A 27,772-nucleotide genomic window follows, 5' to 3' on the forward strand; every position below is an offset into this window, starting at 1 on the left:
GCTTGGTTGAATTGTACGGACCAATCAGCGCAGATAATTACCACTTTCACAAAATACATTATTTTCGTTAGTTGACGTTTGAAATTGCACTTATCGCTCATATTAGTAAATGCATCCGGGTAATTTGCTACTGCGACAATAAAAACACACATTTTCACAAGAAAAGTTATTGGCACTCACACAACTTCTCCGGACAAATACAGCGTGTTATTTCTCCGGTTAAAGAAAACCGCCGGAGATTAAACGAATGAGTTTATCACGGTATCATATTTGTGCTTGCTGCCGACATTCCAAGACGCGAAAAAACAAGTCTATCGTACTTCTTTGCCGCTTTTCTTTGAAATTAGGTGTATATTTTGACGCTTTTAGTGATTTACACGAAACTAAAATATTATCACCTTCTCCGGTGAGAAGGAAAAAATCAAATAAATTTTATCCGGAAAATTATTCTCAGGCTATTTGTGGAGACGGAGAATTTTGCGACTTATCTTATCTCGGAAAAGCTGGACATCGGATAAACTTCTTCTCACGTGAGTGAGAGAGAATTTGTACATTTTGCGGAATCAATTACAATATACGTGCACATATTTCCGATCAGCAAACATATATAGCAATTTCGATCAGAACAACTGAAGTTATTCGCATTTCAAGACTGGGAAAATATTTCAACAGAAATTTTTGAAAAGGGACCCCCATATTGAAACGTAAGAAGTATTCTATTTCAAATGGTTAAAATTTATAAATTTAGTTTACTTTAGAGCCTTATTATTAGTTTTGTGTGTCAGGTCGATCCTGAGGTAGCAGGCTGTACGCCAGGTCAGGGCCGGCGGAAAGCGTGGGTAGTATGGGTAGTACTACCCACTCGAAAATAACCGTGTGGGTAATTACCCACTCGAAATTTTGAACCATTTCAAAAAATTTAGATTCACAACGCGTGTATCTCGCACTACACACATTTGATAACATCGATGTACCACAATTAAATTTGCATTAACGAACGTGATTTAATGTGAATGTAATGTAAGCGTGTGCATTGCGAAAAGGGAAACAATCCTTATTATTGGATCCTTATTATTGGAACAGAACATGTAGGGTAATGAGCCTATTAGTGGGGTTCGGACTATTTCGTTAAGGGTTTATATATGATGAGGTCGGTCAAAAAGCCGAACTTTTTATTCTTTTATCTTAAAGTATAAATTCTTAAGAAAGTATCTTATTTTTTTATGGAGGTCTAAGCAGTAAAAGCAAAGTTATAGCACTTTTCGTCTTATTCCTTTACGTGGGCGAAGGCCTAGGTGTAAAACTTTAAACGTGAATAATCTCGAAATCATGTTTTACCAAAAACGTTGTTGTAATCACTAGGATTGTCGAAATATCTTTCGACCGATTCCAATTTTTGTTTTAAATTCTTCGTAACTCATTTGCCGTGTCTTAAAGCGGGCGCCTGGTATATATTTTATTCGCTTAATTGTAATTTATGCGCAGGAAAATCTAACAAAATAATGAGAAAAACAAAATACGCAAGATATGGTAGGTATGCCGAGATATGCATTTTCTCTTAAATTGATGTGAATACTTTTCTTTTGGAAAAGAATTGGAGATTATTTATGATTTTAAGTAAAGGTACGGGATACGTAAAGTGAAGTTGTGTTGGGAAAAATTATCCGCTGATGCCATACCATTTGACCCAATGCGTTGAACAAAGATGGCAGACGCTGCTCTAACCAACGGCTTCAAATAGGTGGTGTGATAATAGAAACATGGCAACAATAGGATCATTACCCTACTATGATTAATTTTTTTTGATTAACTTTAACTTTTATGACTTTTTGTTTATAGAAATAAATGGGTTGATGCTTAAATGTTATTTTTTGTTTTGTTTTGAATATATCACGCTTCAAATATATCACGCTAAAATACAGAACGACCGTGATATAATCGAAACATTACTGTACAATATTTTTGAAATGCTTGAATTTGATAAAAGAATTTTCCGCAAGTCCACGCTTCATTTACTTCTACCACAGCTAACAACAAGGAATGTGAATTCACAATTCTCAAGACATCAGAAACCCATCCGAATGGAAGCTCAGAAAGCAACAAGACAGCAACGACAAAAGTATAAAAATTCAAAAGAATTTTATTTTTTTCAAGTAGAGAAAACATGAACTGGACAGTATTTGGCATCCCTCATACTTCCGGGCAGATGACCCCGGAATTCGTCACATTTCGTTAAGTACGGTTATACATTTTCTTCTAGCATCAACCCTTCTGAAATATATTTCAGGTTAGAATCTAATCCGACTTTCAATAGGGATCTTTAGGGGTGTGTGGGTTAAGGCATATTCTGATGCAGACTAGTACCGTAATTTAATATCTCAGTCCTTTTTCAATTCTTAGGCCCGAAACTATTAAAAAAACATTTTTAGTTTTTTCCTTTTAGGACAATAACACATCCAAATTTATTGTTTTCAAAATAGTATATGGACTACTAATCTGAGGCCGACACTTTGCCGATAAGAGTACACAACTTTTTGAACTTTCTCACAACTTTTGCAATTAGTGTCCTAATCTTGGTGATAACGTCGCAATTTTTTTCCATTTTGATGACGTTCTATCATACATTTTCTAATTATGATAAAAATTAATTTGGTACCACAATCCAAGACGCTAGATTCTGATTATTGCCATCATTGAATAATTAAAATTCGAGATGTTTTGTCCCAAGTTTATACAAAATCTTGTTTTCTCGACAAACATATAATTTGGCCACGATAATCAAGGGGCCTATTCTCACAGTCACGTCACTTGGTGAGTAGAACAAAATTTTCTTCTAGTCACTAGGTGACGTGACTGTGAGAATAGGGCCCCAAGTTTTCATTTCAATTGATCAAAGCAATCTGCTTTTTGTTTAAATCGAAAAGGTTGACCGTGCAAAACTTGAAAGATGTCTTCTCTGCAAGCAACAGCAATTTGCTTTCGAAATTTTATTCATCGAAGTCGGTACTTGCAATCCAGGAATTTTTTCAAGAGCAAGTGCGCTAAACCAGTTCCCGATTGTCAGGCAGCGGCTGCTAAAGTCTACGAGATTCCCATTGGATATAAAAAGATCAAGGAAAAGCAAGCCAAGTTCCAAACCAAGGACAATCTTCCGGTTTGGCTGAAAAATGGTCAACCGGATCGTATTTTGTATCTATCAACGTGTGGACTAGCAGTCGTAGGGCTATGTTCGTCATTAGCTTGGATATCGACGCTCTGGTAAAATAAAAATATATTACTGTTTATTGGTAAAATTCATAAATTAGTTAAATTAGTTATCAATAAATAAAATTTAATCTAATTTTTAATTCAAATTAAGCTGTTTCGCTATGCGAGAGATTTCGTTGTCCAGCGATTTGTTCTTCAACTCGCAAATATAGTTAAACCTTGCCGAACAATCTTGTCCTGTATAACCGTACGTGTACAGCGCCCCATTGTAGGTAAGTTTTAAACAGCGACCCGTTCCTGTGATCTCCAGTGTAGGTCCCGTTGGCTTTGGTGGTGGATTGTATACAATCTTGGTGTCCTCTTTTTTGCTTGGATCCGGTTTGACTGTACCAATGGTCGAACTTGTTCCTTTGTTCCCGCCGGTGATGGAAGTTAGATTTGTGTTTGGGTTAACTGGCTTCGCCGACTGGGCCCAGATCCACAACAGACCCGGATTGAGACCGCCCAACCAATATTCTTTGCCTCGTTTTAACTGATTGTTCAAAATAAAGGCCACAACGTCTTGAAACTCACCACTTGTTTCAAACTCTGCTAAATGTCCTCCGTAAGACTTACACAACGTACTGGCCGATTTCCAGTTCAACCCTCGGTCCACTCCAAAATGGTAACAGTTGTCGTGAACCCTGGTAAAGTTGTCCGGACACGTTTCTAAAAACGAAATAATTAATAATCATTTCATAATAGAACATTTCCTTAGATCATACCAATTTTCTGATTATTCCCAGCCATTAGATAGTAGATGATCTGCTCAGCTCGTCTTAACCTGTTTTCCATGTAATCCACTCGGTAGACCAGCTTCTCGATTGCTCCCAGCAAGTACAGGTCTGTTTCCGAGACCTCACGCGGCGAGGCCAGTAGCTCCGTTGGGCTGGCGCCCCCAAAGGACTGCCGCATCGGTGTGAAGGAGCCTTGAGCGCTAGGTCCAGTGTTCAGCTGATTTTCAGCATATCCCGAAGGACCTATAACTTTACCCGCCGGAGATCCCATCTCTACGGCTTCGCCGATTCGTTTGTTAATGTAGAAACTGGAAGCCGGTATGTACTGATGAGTTTGTCCTACGGCTACAGCAGCTGCAGCCGCTTGCATTACCCGAGCATTACGGGTAGTAGTATTGATGCTGCGGAAAATAGATATGATAAGTTAGATGCTATTGATTGTTTATTTTATAATAGGAAAATAGAAAATATATCAGCGTGTTCTCCACCACGATATCAATTCAAAATTCAACCCTCCAATTGGGGCCCCTAGGGCCCATTGTTTCACGTTATTTGATTTAGTTCGTCAAGATCGGAAAAAGGTTGCATTCTTTATTTAATTTTAGTCTGGTTTAAGGGTGAACGAAGAATGATGCAAAAATTGAAATCGAAAAAGCAGTTTTTTCTGCATCGTATGTTAGATCTTCATTATTTTCCTCCTTAAAAGCTTCTTAGCCTGGCATGTTGTATGTTGGCACAGTGCGAGTCGCTTTCGTACCTAACCACCAAAACACTGCTTGCTCCTTGTCTCCACGGGACTACATAAAATTATTGCTTCGTAGGGAGGCAGAAAGCTTGGAACCTTGCTTGCGTCACAAATTTCCCCTTTCTTGGAGCTATCTTTGCTCTCGGCTTTCCTCTTATAACCCATAATTCTCTGTGTAAGTTGCGTCTTTCAGCTCATCTACGTAGCTGTCATTCAGCTTCCAGCTGGGACACTCCCCGGTTGTGGATCTATCCTACTCCGACTGATAGTTTCCTGGCGGCGGAATTTCTCCCGATATCAATGCCGGTTTTGGTGGGCCTTTTGGCTTCGAATTGTGGTGCGATCTACTCGGATAGTCCCTGGCAGTGAATATGTTCTACTTTTACAGATAGATGGCGGAATTTCTCCCGTTACCAATGTCCGTTTTCGTGAGCAATTTAACTCCCCTCTATGGTCGTAATCTACTCGGATAGATTCCGGCGATGAAACTACTCTACTTTGATGGAGATATTCCAAATACTGATTCTGGTTTTCTTCGACTCTGAGTTACTCGTTCATGTTCGTCCCTCATTAGCTGCTGTTACCAGCTCTGTCCGACCTTCGCAGTTCCTTTTACTGTCACCCTTGGAGGGTTTTTATCGACTTGTTAGCTATTCTAAGTGAGGGCATCTCGCACTGCTGCAAATCTAAGGCGGACATGAACGACGTGCTCCAAAGTTTCCTCGGCATTTACATACTCTGAACATTTGCATAGTATTCCCATGTGCCCTGACACCCACTTCAAAGTGAGCTTGCATTTGCTTGTCAGATCCATCTGAATTTGCCGACAGCCATAGACGAGCTTGGACTTCAAATTATATGAACCCATATATAGCTCTTAACCCAGTATGGCTACCCGTCAAAATGACTAACTACTTGCCCTTCCGACCACTTTCTGGCACAGGTCTCAATTGCACACACATTCGCTTAAAAGGCCTATAGCAAGGACGGCAGCTCCCTGCTTACAAACCAATCAGTAATCAGTTCACACTAAAATTACATTACATCTATAATAATGATGGAAATCAGACTTCGTGTTTTTTCTCTATATATATTTTGATTGCCACAGACTAACATGGAGCAGAAATGGTTTTTGAACTTGCTACCCTGCAGTAGTTTATACCTGTTCAATTATAGGGGCCCCTTTTCTCAGTAGTGCTCAGGGGCCCCGAGTGGCGTTAAGACGGTCTTGGCGATGACAAGTTTTACGGATATTCCAAGTCTTCCGTAAGGCCATTACGAAGCGAATAAGATGTCAAAAATACGAAATCATTGCAATGAGAATTCCAAAAATACTTTCGAGACAGCCACAGCCGAGTTCCAGAGTCAAGCTTATGAATCGGTTAGTGAAGGGCGGATGAACCGGGCCATACGGAAGGTCATTATTTGATAGATAGTACAAATGTGTGGCAATGGCGGGACTTACCGGATACTGTGCGAGTAAATATCATCTTTGGACGATTTATAAACTTACAGCAGCGTCTGCTGATTTGAAATCGAAACATCAGAGCATCTGCTCTGCGAATGCAGTGCACTGATACAACGCAGCCTAAGAGTCTTCGGTTAAGGAACACAGGAACCTTTTGATATTTGAACGACGAATTCCAAGCAGGTAAGCTTCATAACAAAGTAGTGTCTAACTGTGGAGGGTGTGTATCTTAATAAAGACAATCACTCAATAGATCTAAATATTGATCACAAAGATCTAAATATCGATCACACATGCAAAATATATCAGAAATACTTCCATTAAAAGATTTCAAAAACAAATTGGGGGATCAAGATATGAATTGTCTAATTTTACGGCTCTCACATACGAATTCGTTCCAATGAAAATTCAAAAAAATACTTCGAGTAAAACCACCGAGTTATAGGCTCTGTGAATTATCCAGATCTTAGGATGTTCCGGATTTTCCGGAAGGTCTAACGTGGTGAATAGGGCTCAGAACCCAAGAACATGTACAAATTTATACCAATGATACTTCAAAAATACTTCTGAAAAAACCTCACAGTTCTAAAATTGAGATTACAAATTATCTAAATCAATATAAAAAACCGATTTAATCCACCTAGCAGTGAGATGAGACATTTCTTACACATATCACTGTTGGATCATTCATTAGTTCGCAGAACTCATACGAAGCAGGCACTCAACTAGAGGTGGGATGAAAACAGTTTCTAGTCCTGAACGAATAAAATCTCGAATAAACTGAATAAATTATAGAAAATCAATAAAACAAACGAAATAAAAAATAAAACAAAACATGAAATAAAATGTGTTCAAATTCATAAAATGAGTAGAATGATTAATGTAAATCAAAATTATAAAATACACGAATCAAATTAGTTTAGCTCATTAAATGAAAATTTAAACTTCATTTAGAAATAGTTATAAGAAGGTGTACCCCATTAGGCATAAGTGCGTTAGGCATACGGACGTTTGGCATACGTACGTTAGGCATAATGGACGTTAGGCCTAAGTCGTTAGGCATAATGGACGTTAGGCATAAATTGCCATATTGAAGTATTACTCAACAGAATTTAACAGAAGCTGATCAAACTCGATCATAATTTTATTCTACTGTATATACTTGAAGAAATCTTTGCTCAAATTAAGGAAGCAAACCGAATGTTTGGTATATGGATATACAGCCTGTGTGTATTACTCGAGGCACAGCCGATAAATTGCACCTAACTAAAATAGATTCAATCTGTTTGAAAAAATAAGAAGGTTTTATGCCTGTTGGAGAGAGATTTTGAATGAAACCTAGCTCCAGGAGACTTTTACCTGCTTCAAATAAATGTATAAAACAAAATAATAAAATTAATCTCATTTGTGTTAAGGTATGATGAACGCACATTAACTTTGATTAGTTCTTACATACATGTATGGTGCAATCGTCCAAGAAGAAAATATATATCTTGAAGAACAGTTCATGAAAGAAAGAATGATGAATTTGTTGCTTCTATATTGATTATTTTCCATATTATTCAGTCCAATGATTATGTTCTTGAGACCATCAAAGATAAAATTACGGAATTTGTCAGATACGAAGAGTTCCGTGTACTGTGCAGAGATACCGAAACAATAATGGTTTCGGTATTAACGTAACATCCATACGCTAATGTTGATGCTGTCCATAACACTGCAGGTTTACATAACATCATGGCTGTTCATTATTACTCTCTATTTTTCAATATTTGGATATACACTCAAGTTTTTTTTACGCGGTTTTTTTTGCACGGTATTTTTTACGCGGTTTTTTTCTAAGCGGATTTTGAAATTTACGCGGTTTTCATTTACACGGATTTTGAAATTTACGCGGTTTTCATTTACGCGGATTTTGAAATTTACGCGGTTTTCATTTACGCGGATTTTGAAATTCACGCGGTTTTCATTTACGCGGATTTTGAAATTTACGCGGTTTTCATTTACGCGGCCTGTATCCCCCGCGTAAAAAAACCTGAGTGTAATAGTATTGATAATACATCCAACAAACTTGAAATGGGCTTGAATCAAACCTGTTCACTCAAATGAAGAAAGCTTTCATCCATGGAAAAAATATAAAAAAAATTCTACACTTTTTTTTTTTTATTCAAATCGTTTATTTGATAAGGCACGTTGCGTTAGCTTAAAGGTGCCAATTTTGTTTTGTTTTACATTTTAAATTGCTTAAAACTAGGGGATTACATATTGATTTTTTTTAAAATGAAACTAATGCGATTTTATAGCTATCTTATATATCTACACAAGGGGATAATATTGTTTTCGTAAGATTAGGGGGGTCATTTAGTTTTTGTGGCAATATGGGTTGACATTTTTATCAGTGAGATTATTGGAGCAAATAATGTTTAATTAAGGGGGACAATTTTTTACGACTAACTTAAAACTAGGCATAACTAGAGGGCATGATTGAATTTTGTAAAGATTCGTAATTATAGTTATTTTTGTGGGTAGTAGAGTTGGGCAATTTCAACGAGATTATATAATATAATAGTTAAAACTAGAAGAGACAAGAAGAGCTAAATGCTTCGTGATGATATTGGGGGGGTAGGGGTGTTACTTCTGGGTATAAGAGTCAGGGGAGGGAGGGTAGACAAAGATGGCAGGGAGAGAAAATTATTTCAGTTTCAGGCATCGTGAGATCAACGGATGGATTACAAACTCGGGTGGCCTTCATCAGGGGAATCATGTACTGGGACGCCGGGTGGTCCTCCTCAAGATGGCAGGGGTTTTTCCAGACGATTTCGTAGTACGGCTCAGATGTGGATCGGCTACATTTCGAGTTAAGCGTGTTATGTTCGTGCCGTAGGTCCCGTGTTTGTTGGCTCATTCGATACAGATGGTTTGATACAGGTGGAAGAGCGTTCTGAGAATGATAAGGAGATAACAAGGGGCAGTTAGACTTGTATATTGATGGTTTTCACAAAGGTGTATATAAGGGACATATAGAGAACGTCGCGGCTTGCCAGCACATCTCGAACCGGGACGTTGGTTGGTCTTCCTCGGGCCCGCAGGGTATCCATTAGCCGAGACCTAGCGGAACTGTACTCGGTGCACGCCCAGACAATGTGCTCGATGTCGTGATAGCCGTCGCCACAAGCGCAGATACCACTATCCACGAGCCCAATACGCCGGAGATGTGCATCCAGCGTGTAATGGTTTGCCATGAGTCGGGACATCACACGAATGAAGTCACGACCCACATCCATCCCCTTGAACCAAGGTTTCGTCGATACCTTAGGGATTATCGAATGTAGCCACCTTCCCAGCTCTCCACTGCTCCACGAAGTTTGCCAACTTTCGAGGGTTCTCTGATGAGTAATACTGAAAAATTCGCTGAAGCAAATTGGTCTTTCGTAAACGTCTCCTTCTAAGGCACCCACCTTAGCTAAGGAGTCTGCCTTCTCATTGCCCGGAATGGAGCAATGAGAAGGGACCCATACCAAGGTAATCTGGAAAGAGTTGTCAGATAAAGCACTCAGTAGCTCCCGTATTTTCCCCAGAAAATACGAGGAGTGCTTGCCTTGTTTCATCGAGCGAATAGCGTCAATGGAACTGAGGCTATCCGAAACGATGAAGTAATGGTCTGCGGGTAATGTTTCAATGACTCCAAGGGTATACTGAATGGCAGCTAGTTCTGCGGCGTAAACTGAAGCAGGGTCACTGAGTTTGTAGAAGGCGGTGAACTTTTGATTGAAAATACCGAAGCCAGTGGATCCTTCGAGGTTTGATCCGTCAGTATAAAACATCTTAGAACAGTCGACTTCTTGGAATTTATTATAAAAAATGTTTGGAACCACTTGTGGGCGTATGTGGTCCGGAATTCCACTAATCTCGTCTTTCATGGATGTGTCGAAGAAAACAGTAGATTCAGAAGTATTTATGAAATGCACACGGTTGGGATTGTAAGAAGAAGGGTTAATATTCTGCGCCATGTAGTCAAAGTACAGGGACATGAAACGGGTCTGAGAATTGAGCTCAACAAGCCTTTCGAAATTTTCAATCACGACCGGGTTCAAGATATCGCATCGAATGAGCAATCGATATGAGAGTTCCCAAAATCGATTTTTCAACGGGAGAACGCCCGACAGCACTTCGAGACTCATCGTATGGGTCGACTGCATGCACCCTAAGGCGATACGCAAACAACGATACTGAATTCTTTCGAGTTTGATGAAATGTATGTTCGCGGTGGAGCGAAAGCAGAAGCATCCGTATTCCATTACCAACAGTATCGTTGTTTGCCTTAACGTTCCGGTTATTGTACGAAGAAAGTTGATCCTTTGTTGGCATTTCTGTTTCAGATACCGAATATGGCATCCCCAAGTACCTTTCGAGTCGAACCAGACTCCTAGATATTTTACTGTGAAGACCTGAGCGATAGTTTAACCCATTAATAGAAGCTGTAGTTGTAATGGTTCACGCTTCCTTGAAAATACAACTAGCTCAGTTTTCTCCGTGGAGAATTCGATACCCAGCTTAATAGCCCAAGCAGACAAATTGTCCAGGGTATTCTGTAATGGTCCTTGTAGATCGACAGCTTTGGGTCCCGTAACAGACACCACGCCATCGTCTGCAAGTTGCCTTAACGTGCAGGAATTGTCAAGACATTCATCAATGTCGTTGACACAGAAATTGTATAAAAGGGGGCTTAGACATGAGCCCTGGGGAAGGCCCATGTAGCTAAATCGTGATGTCGATAAGTCACCATGCGAAAAATGCATGTGCTTTTCCGACAACAAGTTTAGTAAAAAGTTGTTTAAAGTCGCTGAAAGACCATGCTGGTGCAGCTTCTCTGAAAGAATGTTGATCGAAACTGAATCAAAAGCCCCCTTAATATCTAGGAACACTGATGCCATCTGCTCTTTGCTAGCATAGGCCATTTGAATTTCAGTTGAGAGCAACGCAAGACAATCGTTCGTCCCTTTGCCTTTGCGAAAGCCAAATTGTGTATCTGACAGTAAGCCATTTGCTTCGACCCAATTGTCGAGGCGGGATAGGATCATTTTCTCGAACAACTTCCGGATACAGGATAGCATTGCGATCGGACGGTACGAATTGTGGTCGGAGGCTGGTTTTCCTGGTTTTTGGATGGCGATGACCTTCACTTGTCTCCAATCGAGTGGGACAATGTTAGCCTCGAGAAACTTATTAAATAAGTTCAACAAGCGTCTCTTGGCAGAGTCAGGCAGATTCTTCAACAAGTTGAATTTGATTCTGTCTGGCCCCGGAGCTTTATTGTTACACGACAAGAGAGCAAGTGAGAACTCCACCATCGAAAAAGGTGTTTCGTTCGCGCTATCGTGAGGAGACGCGGCGCGGTAAATCTTCTGTACCGGGGCGGAATCCGGACAAACCTTCTTGGCGAAATCGAATATCCAACGGTTTGAATATTCCACGCTCTCATTAGTACTGTTTCGATTTCGCATACGTCGGGCTGTTCCCCAAAGAGTGCTCATCGATGTTTCTCTCGTTAATCCGTCGACGAACCGGCGCCAATAATCGCGTTTTTTGGCTTTCATCAAACTCTTCATTCGCTTGTCTAACGTCGCGTACTGTCGAAAACTGGCGGGTAACCCGTCGTTCCGGAAGGTCTTAAACGCGGCGGCCTTCTCTGCGTACACGTCTGAGCACTCTTTATCCCACCAGGGATTGGGAGAACGTTTTTGTATGTTCGCGCCGGGTACTGGCCTAGTCTGAGCTTGATTCGCGCTGTCGAGAATCAAGCCAGCCAAAAAGCTGTACTCTTCCTCCGGAGGAAGTTCTTGGGTAGATTCGATGTTGTCGGATATCGCGGCAGCATAGCTCTTCCAATCGATATTTCGTGTGAGGTCATACGAAATATTGATTGATTTCAATGGCCTTGAACCGTTATTGATTGAGACTACAATCGGCAGATGGTCGCTGCCGTGGGGATCAGGAATTACCTTCCACGTGCAATTTAACCGCAGCGATGTTGAGCAAAGGGACAAGTCTAAGGCGCTCGGGCGCGCTGGAGGAGCAGGAATCCGTGTCATTTCACCCGTGTTTAAAATTGTCAAATTGAAGTTATCGCAAAGATCCTGAATTAAGGAAGACCGGTTATCATCATAGAGGCAACCCCATGCTGTACCGTGAGAGTTAAAGTCTCCTAAAACTAGTCGCGGTGCTGGCAGGGATTCTAAGATGTCTTGTAGCCGTCGGTGCCCAACCGCGGTGTTGGGGGGAATATATATGGAAGCTATGCAAAGGCTTTTGCCTTTGGTTGTTACTTGACAAGCGACAACTTCAATACCTGTTATCGAGGGAAGGTTAATTCTGTAGAAGGAATAGCACTTTTTGATCCCCAAAAGCACTCCTCCATAGGGGGTGTCTCGATCCAGGCGAATAATATTAAAGTCGTGGAAGTTGAGTTCTATGTCGGAAGTTAACCAAGTTTCACATAATGCAAATGCATCGCAACTCAAATTATTGATTAAAATTTTGAAGGAATCGATTTTCGGGATGATACTTCTGCAATTCCACTGTAGAACAGTGATCAAATCCGTGACCTCGTTCGATGAGTTAGCCATCGAAGGATACAATCGCTGAGAGGAGGGGCCATTTAGCAGTCAACTGCTTCAAAAATGTTCTCACTGTAGGGAGAAAAGCTAACATAAGACTTTTAATAGGAATATTGAAAGTTTTTATTATCCAGTCCACTATGTCCGAGAGTTTTATAATTCCAGTGCTGTGATTACTCTCGAACTGAAACAAAGGAACACTTGGGATTTTTGATGTTCCTGGAAGTGCTGGGAACTCCTTCTCTGAGCTTAACCCTCCGAGACCAGGAGCTAATTGCTTCGGTTTGGTTGCAACACTTCCAATAGATGTGACTTTCGGAGCCCCCTCAAGGGACACCTTCTGGCCTTTACAAGGAGGAAGTGTTCCTCCTCTTCCTATAAATTCTAGGCACCCTAGTAGATGTTCCCTCTTGTGGGTTACCAGCCTCGCCCTCGTCAGGAGGCAAGTGAGTATAGATGTTTGCTGAGGATGGTGGCGTAGCATTCTTTAACATTTCTGCGAAAGAATGTTTGGATCGTCCCGCAAGGGAACGTTTCAGTTTATCCCCGCGTAGTTTGTACGCGGGACATGCCGAGATATCATGCAGACTCTCCGCACAGTAAGGACACTTTTCGGCTTGCCTACTGCACGAATCATCTAGATGGTTCTCCCCGCATTTTCCACAGCGGGCCTTATTGCTACAATGGGTGGCTGTGTGACCCAGTTGTTTACACTTTGTGCAATTCATGACCCGCGGCACAAACAGACGCACAGGCAGACGAACCTTGTGCAAGAGGACGAAATTTGGCAAAGCGGTACCAGCGAAGGTCACCCGATAAGAGTTTGATTGGGGGTACGTTTTTGAACCATCCCCCGCAACTACTACTGAGTGCAAACGTTTGCACTCAAGTATTTTAACTGGCTGAAGTAAGCGGTCTCTGAATCGGCCAACCACGTACTTCAGCAGATCCTCGCACGTCAAACTCTCATCGGTTACGACGCCTTCGGATTGTACTCTTACAGCCGGAATATACACGTTATAATCCCGCATAAAGTGCTCACAGCAAGCAATATCGTTTGCCTGCCTTGAGTTGGCTAGCAACACCCTTATCTTGTCCGAGCGGACCTTTGAAATTTCGGTCACAGCCGAGAACCGTTCCGTCAGGTCTCTAGAAATCTGAAGAAGATTCAGTGATTTAGTCTTGGGCCGAAAGAAGACCACAAATGGACCAGTTGAGAGTTCTGGATAGCATTTGGGCCGGGGGGGAGCCTTAGAAGTTGAACCCGATTCAACTTCCATTTGACCATCCGGAGAGGGAACCATAGAAAACGTCAACGCACGGGGTCAGCGCCCGCGCAGACGGAAGAAAGCAATAAATGTGTTACAAAAGACAAAAACCACTTAGCTTTAAACTGGTGTCCAACGACGAACCGATCCAGCTTATACAGCTGGCTATTGTTTAATCCTCACACGCGAACAAAAGACTGAGGACCGAACCGAACTGGCAAAATAACCTTGAATGCGGATTAAAACTATTCTTTATCGCCTCACACAGCACTACGGACTAGTAAAAACAACCTCTGTCTCGATGGAGAGCTCGAAAACGAATGAAATTCTACACTTGTAAGATATAAATATCTCGCTTGGTGTTTTTTATTTTGCTGTCTCTCGAAGGTGTGCAATTTTATACATCAAAGCTTCTAACCCACAAAATGAGCATAAGGTTCAAATCTCTGCAATAAAGAAAACCTTGCGATTATTTGTATATGTTTTGTGAATTATGCCTATCTTCCATTATGCCTAAGGTATATTATACCAATCGTCCATTATGCCTATCGTAGTTATGCCTAACGTACTTATACCTAACGTCGCGCACCCGGTATAAGACTAATAGAATAAATTGACTCAAACCAAATACAAATAATTTGTATTTGCTCAAACTAACAAATTGAATGAAATAAATAAAAGAATGGCTGAACATGAAATGAATAAAATTAAAGATAAAAACAAAATGAATCAAATGATTCAAATAAATCAAATGAATCAATTTGATTAATGCCTATACAAACCAATGAATAATTTAATGAATCCAGTGAACAAAATGAATAAAATAAAAAATAAATGAAATAAATAAATAAAACAAACGAATCAAATAAACAAAGGGAACTGAATTGATAAAATGAATAAAAAAAAGAAAATGAGCAGAATAAAATGCATTGATTAAATTGAAAAATTGAAGATGTTAAAAGGTTATAAACTAATAGAAAACAAATTGTGTCGAATAAATTATTTGGATGAAATAAATAAAACTAAAAAAATACTGAGATTATTACAATGAAGAAACTGAACAAATTATATGAACTGTAAAACATGAATAGAATGCATAGAATGAAAACAGTGAATAAAATAAGTTAAATGAATTATATGAGTAAAATGCACGAAAAGAATAAACTGATCAGAGTGAATCCAAAGAATGATACGAATAAAATAGATAAAATGAACGCAGATGAACAAAATAAATAAAAAGACGCTGAATGAAATGCAATGATCATATATTTGAAGTTAAAAACTTTTTTGTACAATGAAAATAAATTAGCCGGATTGTACGAATTTGAGAACCATTGCATCAGAAAGTTATGAAATATTTTTGAAAATCCCAGCTACTGAGAAAAGGCTAATTAATATACAATGGACTATCTAAGGCATTCGCGGACGAGTCGTCAGCAGAGAAAGACGTAATCCAATAAGTGAGTGGAGTTAATCAAAAGTGAGTGACAATAGTCACAAAAGCACTTATTGTGCTAGTAATAATAAATCTCGGAACCCTTTGATACAAAGGGAGAACAATGGAAACAAGAGTGAGGAAAAACACGGTAAAATTGGTGTTCCCAGCAGGAAGCAAAGCCCCAGTCCACTTGGAAGTGCTCCGTTTTGCACTGTCCCATCTGAAAATTCCACCGGCTGATCTGCATTCGGTCTACAGAGATGAGAACGAAAATCGATTCTACCTAAAGTTCGGAGATGAGGTTATGTTTGCATCCTTTGTCAGGAACCTTGAAGAAACCTACACTTTTCCTTACAACGATGGAACGACCGCACATATCCAGTTAGAAATGGCCAGCAGAATCTTCAGGTACGTGCGAATCTTCAGTCTACCACCCGAGATCGATGATATCGTGCTTGGTCAATTCGGCACCATTCGACAGCACGTGAAAGAGCGTTTTGCTGCAGAACACGGTGTCAACATTTTCACTGGAATTCGAGGAGTACACATGGAGGTCGCTAAAAATAACCCCCCACACATTTACATCGGTCATTTTCGGGCTAGAATCTACAACGACGAACTCAAGAACAAGTGTCTCATGTGCAAAGCTGAAGGGCATATCAAAGTCAACTGCCCACGCTTAGCTATAAATTCAAACAGACTCGCTGAAACATCGTACGCCGCGGTAACCGGAGGTCGCAAACCCGAGAACAACACTGTACCGAAGCCTATAATGGAGTCTCCCAATGACAAAAGGGAAACAACGAAACCCAGCGAAGATCAAGAACGGATGAACGCACCGCAACTCGACACTAATGCTGTGGGAAGTGTGACGGCAAAAGCAACGGAAAAAGATAAAACGCTAGAAATCGCATCAGCAGTGGAAGCCACATCGGGTATGCAGGAAGACAACGAGCGAAACGTGGAACAAATGGATGTCGATTCAAATAATACTGGACAAAAGCGGACACTACCGAGTTCGTCTTCTGAAGAGGACGCTGCGAATGGGGGGGCATTCCTCAAGATTGATAAAAAACGAGGTAAGAAAGGAGTTAAACCAGTTACAGAGCTACCAACACAGGCATTACAAACAAGATCAATGTCAAAGTCATTAGAAACTAAGTCACAGTAACCACACTCTTACATTCAAAATTTTTGTTCGAAAAATAGCCACACTTAATATCAATGCTTTGAACACCAATACGAAAAAAGCTCTTCTGAGGGATTTTGTATGGGACTATGATTTAGATGCAGTATTTTTACAAGAAGTCTCATTTGAGGACTTTGGATTTATTTCTTCTCACATGGCTTTTGTAAATATTAGTGATGATTTTAAGGGGACAGCTATTCTGCTCCGAAAAATAATTGATCCTGTTAGCATGCTTTTAAACCCTAATGGTAGAATAACATCAATTGTCTTCGATAATACCAACTTTATCAACATTTATGCACATTCCGGTAGTCAATATCGTAAGGAACGTGATAAATTATTCACGGAAGATATCATTCCGCATTTGTCTAATGTGCACATGAATATATTGCTGGGCGATTTTAATTGTATAATCGATGCTGCAGATTCGAACTCCACTATCAAAAACATTAGTCACGGGTTGAAGCATATTGTATCTACTCTCCAAATGACAGATATTGGGAAATCAGTAAATAATGTATCATACACCTTCCACAGGGCTGGCTCAATGGCAAGACTTGATAGAATATACGGTCCGCGCAACTTCCCAAACTGTGTCAAGTCATTTGAAGTTTCCCCGACTGTTATTTCGGACCATCACTCGATTGTAATGAAATATAATCTTTCCAAGGACGAGGGTTTTGGAAAATAAATCCAAGTCTACTTGACATTCCTGATACAACGCATAGGTTCAGAGAACTATATACAGGCCCGTAGCCAGGATTTTGTTTCGGGAGGGGCTTAAAAAAATTTGCATAAAGCTTTTAATTCTGACAATTTGATATAGTCACTAGAAACTAAATTAAATTTTGAAAAGTTCATAATGAAATCAATTCCAAATCAAAGACAATCCTAAAAATATGTTGTCACAAGAAAGGTTATAGTACTTACTCTCGTTACAACAAAGTATATTCTAGAGTTCACAGTATTTATGCGCTAACCGAATATGACAATGCTTGACGGTGCTGGAAAACACTAGGTGTTCCAAACTACACCTTTAAAAGGCGTAGAAGATGCTAAACCGAAATGAGTAGAAAAATATCCATAAAATGTTCGAACGAAGAGAATGTCGAAATTCGTACAAAATCTTCTGATTTAGCAAGCGATTTGTAGATGCGCAGAGACGGTTCAACTTCTATTTTCTTTGTCTGGTGTTCTGCGAGTATTACCAGTTCCAAGGCATCATGCTAACACAATTTTTTGATATATTCTATTTAAATGAAACTATTTTCAAGACTAGCCTTGGTCGGGTAGATTAGAACCCCAGTTAGGAAGGATTTTTGGTAATCAATAGGATCAAAATATAAATTTAAATGATTAAATCAACTGAAGGAAACTGCCCACATTTTAATTGATTAAAGAAAATTGTCTACAAATCGAATGAAAACACTGATTACTAATATCTTCTAATTTTCCTTCAAATCGCCAGTCGCCGTGCATGTGTCGTTCACCGTGCAGTTTCAAAATCACGAAATTTAAAGAACTAGCTCCCTAAATCCATCGGAGAGATCCAGATCCCAAATCCTTTCGTTTCATCGTTTTATTGAAACATTCCAACTAAAGTTGAATCAAAATTTTAAATACACCGTAAGTTGATCATATAACGTGCACTGGTGCCAAACAAATGTCCTCAACTACTTATTCTCGTTTTGTTGGTAATAGTTTTATATTATTTCTAAATTGTGACGTATTTAGATAGGTATTTTTACGGTGACTATGAGGGCGGTTTTCATTTTGATGAAAAAACAGGATTTGAAGTCACGTCAAATCCACCTAAACGCACGGTAACTGGGGACTTGACGGTACGTGAAATTTGTTAAATGTATTACCAAAAGAACTAGAAGGTCTACCTTCTGATGTCGCAAAAAGCAGAAGCAAAAAAAATTGCTACGCTATAGCAGGCTACAGGCACCAGTGAATCAAGCTAGCTATTGTTCTATATCAGTGCACATACAAATTGTATCGTTGCCCCCGGCTGCGGAGTAAAATGAGTTTGCCAAATGACGCAAAAGTGCCTGTGCTACGGGATAACACGAATAGTTAAGGATGTGGAACAATTAGTTAAAGTGAAAATGGAGCTTAATCTCGCTGAAGTTACCTACATTCAGCTACATCACGTAAAAACTGTGTTTTGATCACGTTTAGAAGCTTAGCACAGGCCGAAAACTTTATTGCAAAGAACAACATGCAACACGAGGTCGAATTTAATAACACCAGAATCAAGATCCCCGTGCATATAGAAAACGACATGGTGGACGTGCGTATCCATGATTTGGCCCCGCGCACGAAGGAGGATTTCATCAAACAAATCATGTCGCAATATGGAGAAGTAGAATCTATTACGAATGACACCTGGAGAAATTTTTTCTCCGGCATTCCCAATGGCGTTCGTATTGTGAGAATGCGAGTGACTAAACCAATACCTTCTTACATGACTATCGAATGCAAATCACCGAAGGATGGCGTGACCTATAAGCAAACAACGCTAATTACATATCCCGGGCAGACCCCAACATGCCAATTCTGTAACTATACAGCCTACTACGGAAAAACATGCGCCGAAGCAACTAGTCAAAACTCATCTACTACAGCCAACTCTAACAAGCAGCCACCGATACCTTCAGATAAACCTAAAACAACGATCCAATTACCCAATAATGCAGGTACAACGACCACGACAACCGCTCCCAAACCAACAACTAGCATCGCCAATAAAGAAGCAAATACCGATGAAGACGGATATACAACAGCGACCCATAAGAACAAGAAACAAATAAGAACCTCTGATCGTGAACAGGAAGAAAGCAGTACCGACGACGACATGGACGGGAACGATAACGCGAGAGAAGGCAGACTGAATGACCACCAAGCGGCCTCACCGCCAAGGAAAAAGATCTCAACACGCAGCAGCAAACTGCGTCAACAAGATCTGGCAGACCGACATTCTTAGAATTTTTTTATTTTTACTTATTGTAAAAAAAATTAAAAGACCCACGGATCAGTTGTGCTAACGCATTGAGCCGTTTCAAATAAAATTTTAGATTGAAAAAAAAAGAAATATTATAAATATGAACAAGCTCAATAATTTCAGCATCTCTTTATTCCGACATATGAACGGGTATACATCGCACTTACTTCACCTCTGTCGAAGAGTAACGTAGGTGTAAGGCCAACTTTCTTTGATGATTTCTGTTGTTCTGTAGTTGAGTGCCCAGAAAATATAGAACAGCTGCTCTTGGGTCGATTTCAATTTATTTATTATTTTTTCTCTCTTTTTCTTCGTGATCTCTGCTCATCTCTCTCATTTTATTCCATAACGAACACAAATAAAACGAAAACATGAAATCGAAACATTAATCCCAATTTATTGACTGTAGACTCAACTAGTTACAACATTTTAGTCGCTCTCCGTGATAGGCTACTGATGTTTGTTCACTGTATCGTCACGTCGTTTTTAGACTTACATGGACATTAATTGGAAACCATCGAAAGAGACAGAAATGCTGCTGCTTACAACATTAAGTTTATTATGATTGATTGACTAATATGTGGTTTAGCATCTATTGACATCCGTTGAAAAGTAAGGATAAAATCACAACAGATAGTCCTACCGCTACTATGTACGTTTCTGTATGTGAACAACATTAGTAATATACGACGATATACAATTCTTGGGTTGATGAACACCTCAGAAAAACCGCTGTTTTACCACTTTTTGGCTTGTTTATTTTTTGGCATTTTTCTTGCTTATTGTTCGATTGTTTAAAATATCACTACTTTGCGGACTAATAATGTTTAAATACGGACCGCATTCTCCGCATAAAATGAAATTGAGTGTCAACAGAAATACTATTGCATTAAAATGACGCGAAAACAAAAACTGTCTTCTCGACTATATTGTCATCAACTAACGGAAATGTTTTTGTCTAGCACGCTTGAGTGAGATGCCTGATGTTTCTACTAAGCGTACAGTGCACTAACCTATTACAGAAATTCAATCTGCTTATGCTTTAACTAACTTTATTCTGGCTAATATATAACATAATATCTGAGTTTTGTTAGACACAACCACTAGCGATAAAGTTCTCATTTTGGGACAGTTTTTGAGCTCACTTTTCTATAAAACTTCTGCAATTTTATTATATATTTCGTTTATTTTATTCGGTTCAATGCATTAGCTAAATGAAGCCTTGTGTCTTCAATATATTTCCATGATGTGAACAATGAAAGTGATAAAACGTAAATGGTTGTCCTACAGATCTCGTGCGAACAACTAGCGATTGCATGTGGAGAACTATTTACTAGGCTGAGAAATATTTTTCCTAACCAACAGTGTCGCGGTGGTGTTCATTTCTATCTCGTACACTTCCTTATCATCATAGTGGTTACTGCCATGTCCATGTTCGCAAATTTCTGACGGGTCACGAGTGTCGACTTCCTCAATGATGGTGCCGACCGTTGATTTTGAGATACTAGACGCAGTTTTTGCCGTCAATATTATCCGAACAGCAGCCAAAATTTGGCAAATGTTTGTTTTTCAGGAAATGGTTTTGGAGACTATGTATATGCAAAGATATAATGTGTAAAATAATACTATCGCATTCAGTTTTTACGTGCAGGGTCAGGTTGGAGGAAATATGTCTGTTCACCTAGATTTTCACCACAAAAACACCATTTAATATACTTCCTAGATGTGTCCTTTATAATGAATACCATTTTTTCCAAATGTGACAGGAATCTTTTAATAGCCACGGTGCAAGTAAGTGGTATCAGATCTTGTAGCCGAGCATTGATTTTCTCATCGTCCATATATATGAGGATCAACCACATGTTACAAATTGTTATGCAAAATGACTGGTTTCGCCTGGGCTAATTTGTTAAATGGCATCAGCACTGAACGCCTGACATGGTTAAACTCGTTAAAGGCGATGTTCGTAAGCATAACCTCCATAATCACCTTCAGCAAATATTTCACATCATTAATGTTGCTCCAACCAAATACGGAGGCTATTGACTTCAGGTCTTTTCGCATAAGATCGTATTTGGCTGGAGCACTACTTCTTGCTTCTGCGACTCAATCATTCGACAGATCCCCACAGCAAGAATTAAAGTAACAGTTTCGTTTGTCTTCCGACGAGTCACACAATATGAAGGGAACTGTTTTATCACACTCAGCATACTGAGTAGATATCCTGACCGCTGTCTTCGGTGGTTCGAAATAGCAATCTTCCTCACAATTCTCGCATTAATTTGTTGAAACCAAACAAGATACAATTTTTTTAAGAGTCACCGAAAAACATGTTGTTTCTTAAATTTATTTTTGAAAATTTTCGGGGGGGGCTTTAGCCCCCTAGCCCCCCCTCTGGCTACGTGCCTGACTATATAGAACATTAAAGCGACAGACATGTTTCTCAGAAAATTTTAACGTTTGGTGGAATATTAATTTAAAAAATAAAGCTAGATTCTTTTTAAATCAGAAAGCTTTAATATAAACAATCAGATCCGCGCGGAGAAATCATTTTTGTACAGTTGCTTGAAGCAACTACCAACAACATTCAATGACGAAACAGAACTTTCATTCATAAAATCTAAACTAATGAGAATAGAAAATGACAGAATTTCAAATTACAGTATGAAATGTCAACCAAACACACTGCTCGAAGGAGAACGTCTGAGCTTTTTCCAAATATTATCAAAGCTAAACAAAGGTCACGGAAACAATTCTCTGAAGCTCAGGGTAAACGGAATAGTAACATCAGACTCAAAAATTTTGAAAGCTTTTCTAGTTGAACACTTCAAGAGCATTTACACACAAGAACTATACGATCCGACAGGTGTCGAAGAGGTGTTGGACAACGTTGATAAGCACTTAGATTTGAATGATCAAAACTCACTGAAACGTCCAATAACAATAGACGAATTCGATCTAGCCCTGAAGCAAGTAGCAAAAAAGAAAAGTCCAGGTCCGGATAGGCTAACGTACGATTTTTACGAAACATTTAATGAGCAGATAAAAAATGACCTCTGAAGGTATTTTAACATTGATTCCCAAAAAGGGCGATTCCCACGATATATTCAACCGGCGTCCGATATCAATGCTTAATTATGACTACAAGTTGTTTACAAAAATTTTAATGAATAGATTACAACCACTGATGCAAAAACTAATTGGACCAGGACAAGCCGCTTGTGTTCCAGAAAAATCCTGCACTTACAATTTGAGGTTGTTACGAAATCTAGTTATAAGGTCCCAACAAACAAAACATTTAAAAGGTTTACTAATAACTCTTGATCTAGACAAAGCATTCGATACGGTTTGCCATGCCTTTTTGTGGGCCGTTCTGGAGCGTTTTCAGTTCCCTCAAAACTTCATCCTATGCCTAAAAAATTTATACCGAATAGCAACATCAAAAATTTTGTTTAACGGGTTTTTCACAGAATCAATAAAAATTGCTTCATCCGTACGACAAGGCTGCCCTTTAAGCATGACACTCTTTGTGTTATATATCGAACCTTTAATTCGTATGATTCACAGAAATATTAAGGGTATATTGATAGACAATGTTTTCATCAAAATTATTGCAGACGACATAAACATTTTCGTTATTAACAATAATGAATTCGACGTAGTCTTGGCACTCATCAACTACTTTAGTATTTATTCTAAAGTAAAATTGAATCTTTATAAATCTCAGTATATGAGATTTAATAATTGTGTATCTGGACCACACTTACTCAGAGAGGTTAACAAATTTAAAATTCTAGGTGTATATTTCACAATGAATTTTAAATAAATGGTGGAAATTAATTTTAGTGAAACAATTAGAAAGGCAAAATACTTGATTAGTCTCCATTGCAAACGAAATTTAAATTATTTCCAAAAGGTAACCATTCTGAATTGCTACATTCTGTCAAAATTTTGGTACGTGGCTCAAATTTTCCCAGCCGAAAATAAACATATTGGACAGATACGGAAGCTTTGCAGAAATATGATATTCAACGCACAAATATTCAAAGTAGAATTACAGCAACTGTACCTAAGTGCTGATAAAGGTGGTTTAGCTTTGATGGACCCTGAATGCAAAATGAAAGCGTTGTACATCAAGAATTTAGTTTTTGCTAGAAATGAACAACAGATTGGCAATTTTATGGTGGCACAGGCTAACAACAGAACTTTAACAAGAAACGCTAGAGAATGGATAAATTTAGCAAATGAAAAAAAGCAACAGGATGGAATAAACACGTGCACTGCTATTTACACAAGCCTGATAAGCGATTTAAAAATCGTTCCGAAAATTGAGAGGAAACTTCCAGGTCTTCAAGGGGTCTTATTTGGGAAAATCTGAACGCGAGTTTTTTAACAACAAATGGTAAACAGGCGCTTTTTTATGTTTTGAATGACATTGTTCCCCATAAAGAAAAACTACATCGCCATACCATACCGTCGCTGTTGTGCTATCTTATGACAAACGCCATTTTGGGGTAAACTGAGTTAGATATGCCACATTACTTGTTTGAAAAATCTCTACAAAGTGGCGTTTTCAGAATTTTGAAATTCTACTTGGTTACTTAGATATAGCTAGAAACATGATAAGAATTTGTGAGTTTTTTGCTTCAAATCACTACATCTAGGGATTGGCTCAAGTTATATTGAAGTTTTAGACGGTTTTATGTGTGAAAATGTCTGAGGAACACAATGGCATAAACATTTTTGAAAGAAAATTATACGAGTTGTGAGAAAAACACAGTTTTAGTTTTGAACTGGAAATAAAATATATTTGGCAACACTGTAAACAAGACTAATCATTTTTTCTAGATTCCCTGACTCATTTCCTTCAAAATGCATTTCACCGAATGTTTATAGACCATATGAACCCAAAGATATGAATAAAAGTTAAAAAGTGATGATTTTTTTCTATGGAAAATTTTCCATGCACGATTATGACACGTCATACAAATTTTGTCATCAATACACGCCTATGACACGTGTGAGTGCGACTTTTGTTTACATTCATAGTAAAAACTCGCAACATAGTCAACCGATCTTCGTAATATTTGAGAGATTAATGCAGAACAGATAGAAGCATCAATTGTCTTCTTTGGATTGTTTATACCATTTATAAGTTTCAAGATATTCAATCTCAAACTTTAAAAATCGTTTTTCTCGAAATGTGCTAAATGGCGCTTGTCATAAGATAGCACAACAGCGACGATACGTGGTACATTTTCAAATTCATGCGATGTTTGTGGAGTAGAGGACTCGTGTAAACATCGTATAAAAGAATGCAGAATTTCAAGCACAATTTGGAAATGGACAACGGAAATAGTTAACCGGTTCTAGTATCACAGACCCAGAAGAGTTAATTTGTATAACGGTGAATCCTACTAGCAGGAATCAAAACGCAGGGTTGTGGCTTTGTGCCGAATCAATAGCTTATAACTTAAAGCACTACAACAATGGCTCATTGTATCATTTTCAAAGCAAAATTATAGATCTAAGATGGAATAATCGTACTTTGTTTAGGAAATACTTCGGAAAATGTTTGTTAAATCTGGTAATAAAGTTATTTAAAAAAAAGGCTTTCAAGCCCCTTGAACAGAGAGCGACAGAGGGAGAATGCGATGAAAAAGACAGGTAGATATTTCAAAGTTTTCATTTGCATTAAAATAAATAGTGTGAAGTGTCTAGGCTATGTCGATAGCATAGAGGCGTGCATTCAGTTGATTATTATGCACTCTCTTTCCAGTAAATTCTTACAACTTGCATATTGTTTCGTTGGTAATTTTCGTTCAGGAAATAGGTATAAATAAGTCCTATACAAACACATACTGTGAAAAAGAAATGGTTCAAACTATCAGGATGACAAAAAGAGCTAAATTTTCGCTACAGTTTTGAGATTAAAAAATGCGGTTGCTTTCGGTGATGCCACGAGTATAATTATATGAGCAATCTTTTATCTCACTACTAGGTGAAGTACTTCATGATCTGTGTATTAATATACCATCCAACATTTATCTCACGATTGAACGCAAAGCCTAATCCAAGGAATATTTACAATAACTCTAGAAAAAATTTCAATATGAGCACATTATTTTGTCTTTGAAGTGAGCATATTGATTTTTGAGAAATATTTAGTTCATTCATTATAGAGGTAATTATCAAAATATTTTCAAAATCGAGTTCCTCGCAGCTTGTAGATGTGTTTTCATACCCTGACATTCAAAATCGGTTTAGTTTTGCCCCAAAAGTACTAGTAAAGCAATACTCTGTGGGAAAAGGGCTCCTTTTTAATTAGTGAAAATTGCCAAGCGGGAAATAAAATTACAAAATGTTTAATATCTCCGCTGCTCGTTAACGTATCTTGACAATCCATAGCTTGTTAAAAAGGTATTTTTACAAGCCTTCTATTTATGTACACGATGCAGGACAACATTGCTTTGTTCTGAAATTATTTGCTAAAACCTGGCTGTGTTTTGACAAAATCACCCATATCTCAGAAAGTAAACAACATATCGAAAATCAAAATTTATAGTGTCAAATGGCAACGTTAGGCCTTTCATTTGAAACTAGTTTCATTAAGATCGGTTCAGCCAATGCTGAGATAATTACATGACATTTTGTACATTCATACACACACACTTACACACACATACAGACATTGTCTCAATTTGTTGAGCTGAGTCGATTGGTATTCTCAGAGACTCAGCCCTCCGGGCCTTGGAAAAAGTTTTCAAAGTTTGAGCGAATTCTATACATTTCTTTTGTATAAGAAATGTAAAAATAAAATAATCATTATTAATAAGTAAATTAACTTGCTCACGAGAAAACCACCAGAGAAACCCGTTTGCTCACCCTAGCGTATATTCTTCTAGCAGCGAGGACCACAGTCCATCTTCATCCGGTTCTGTCCACTGTGCCGGGCCATGCTTTACAAAGGACTTGCGGCCACCTTTCTCCACGACGTAAATACCATCCACCCTTGTAATCAGCTGCGGCACCGCCATCCAGCCCACCAGCAGCAGCAACGGCCAACAGTTTAACCTCATTTTTCGTATCACGTTTTTAGCGCTCATATTTCCGTGTAAGGTCTGACACTTTAAAATTTCTCTTCGTTGGTCTCCGAGGCTCACTGCCGTTGACTGACTAGCAGACAAATTCACTTTCTGCGAAAGCTCGATATGATTGCTGTGGAGTAACAACTAGTAATGACGTCGTCGCAGCTTAGTTTCAATATTATCTCATCGTATTTTTCTCTTCACTTTCATTTGAAGTTGGCGCCTTAGTGTTAGCACCACCCGCTGTCGTCTGCTGTGCGTCTAAAGGGCTCAAACATAATGCTCCACCTCAGAGTAAGCGTTAGGCCGATTTTTGTTTCAAAATTGTCGGGACAACATCGCTCGTTACAGTAAACAATTTGTATCTCAGAGTCAGAGATGGACGATTATGCTTGGGCCTCAAGAAAATCACACTAGCAAACACTATGCGCAACAGTTATTACTCAATATACGCAGTGACGAACTTAACCGGAACCATGACACATGCGACACCGTTATTAGCACAGAGCAAGGACCTTGTGCATCGATTTGGATGCACGGTTTACTTAATTCCACAACACACACACGACTCGGTAAACTGTGTTCAGTATAAGCTGCCTGACATATTCGGGTTAAACCGAGGAATACCGGTTATCAACTAAGGTAGATTTCGATTTTGCACATGAACCAACTATTTTTGCGATCGCGGAACGCAGAAACATATGTCCACGCTGGTTTATCGATCGTACGCGTCTGAGAGATGTCGAACTGCATGGTCGTGACCATGGCTCCCATCGCCATCGATGCCGCGAGCAGTTGGGATCGAAGGAGTGGAACACGGTACGACTAAGCGTCGTACGCAATCGGGAGATGTTGAGCAAAAGGTGGAGAGGTAAAATTTGCATCCCATGTTTCGGTAGTAGAAATACGACTTTCTTTTGGCTTGGTTAGCTCTCTCAACAAATTACTCCCGCTGCAGAAGGAAAGCGA

The 27,772-nt window shown here is 39.0% G+C and overlaps 1 protein-coding gene across 1 annotated transcript; it reads right to left on the reverse strand.

Moving 5' to 3' along the window:
- Nucleotides 1-3,245: 3,245 nt before the first annotated feature.
- LOC131685132 (uncharacterized) lies at nt 3,246-27,468 on the reverse strand. The gene is made up of 4 exons (XM_058968597.1): nt 27,247-27,468; nt 26,601-26,933; nt 3,972-4,384; nt 3,246-3,915 (listed from the first exon to the last, which is right to left on the reverse strand). Exons 1-4 carry the CDS (start codon nt 27,279-27,281, stop codon nt 3,344-3,346), a joined length of 1,353 nt encoding a protein of 450 aa, XP_058824580.1. The 5' UTR covers nt 27,282-27,468; the 3' UTR covers nt 3,246-3,343.
- Nucleotides 27,469-27,772: the final 304 nt, after the last annotated feature.

The sequence above is a fragment of the Topomyia yanbarensis genome, chromosome 2 (genome assembly GCF_030247195.1).
Source record: "Topomyia yanbarensis strain Yona2022 chromosome 2, ASM3024719v1, whole genome shotgun sequence".
NCBI classification, from domain to species: Eukaryota; Metazoa; Arthropoda; class Insecta; order Diptera; family Culicidae; genus Topomyia; species Topomyia yanbarensis.

Excerpts from the sequence above, each read along its gene's own strand:
- LOC131685132 (XM_058968597.1), bottom strand. The coding sequence starts at position 27,281 with ATGGTTCCGGTTAAGTTCGTCACTGCGTATATTGA. Across the intron at positions 4,385-26,600 it reads CTAGAAGAATATACGCTAGG|CATCAATACTACTACCCGTA; the intron begins GTGAGCAAACGG and ends TATTTTCCGCAG. Across the intron at positions 3,916-3,971 it reads TGGGAATAATCAGAAAATTG|AAACGTGTCCGGACAACTTT; the intron begins GTATGATCTAAG and ends TTTCGTTTTTAG.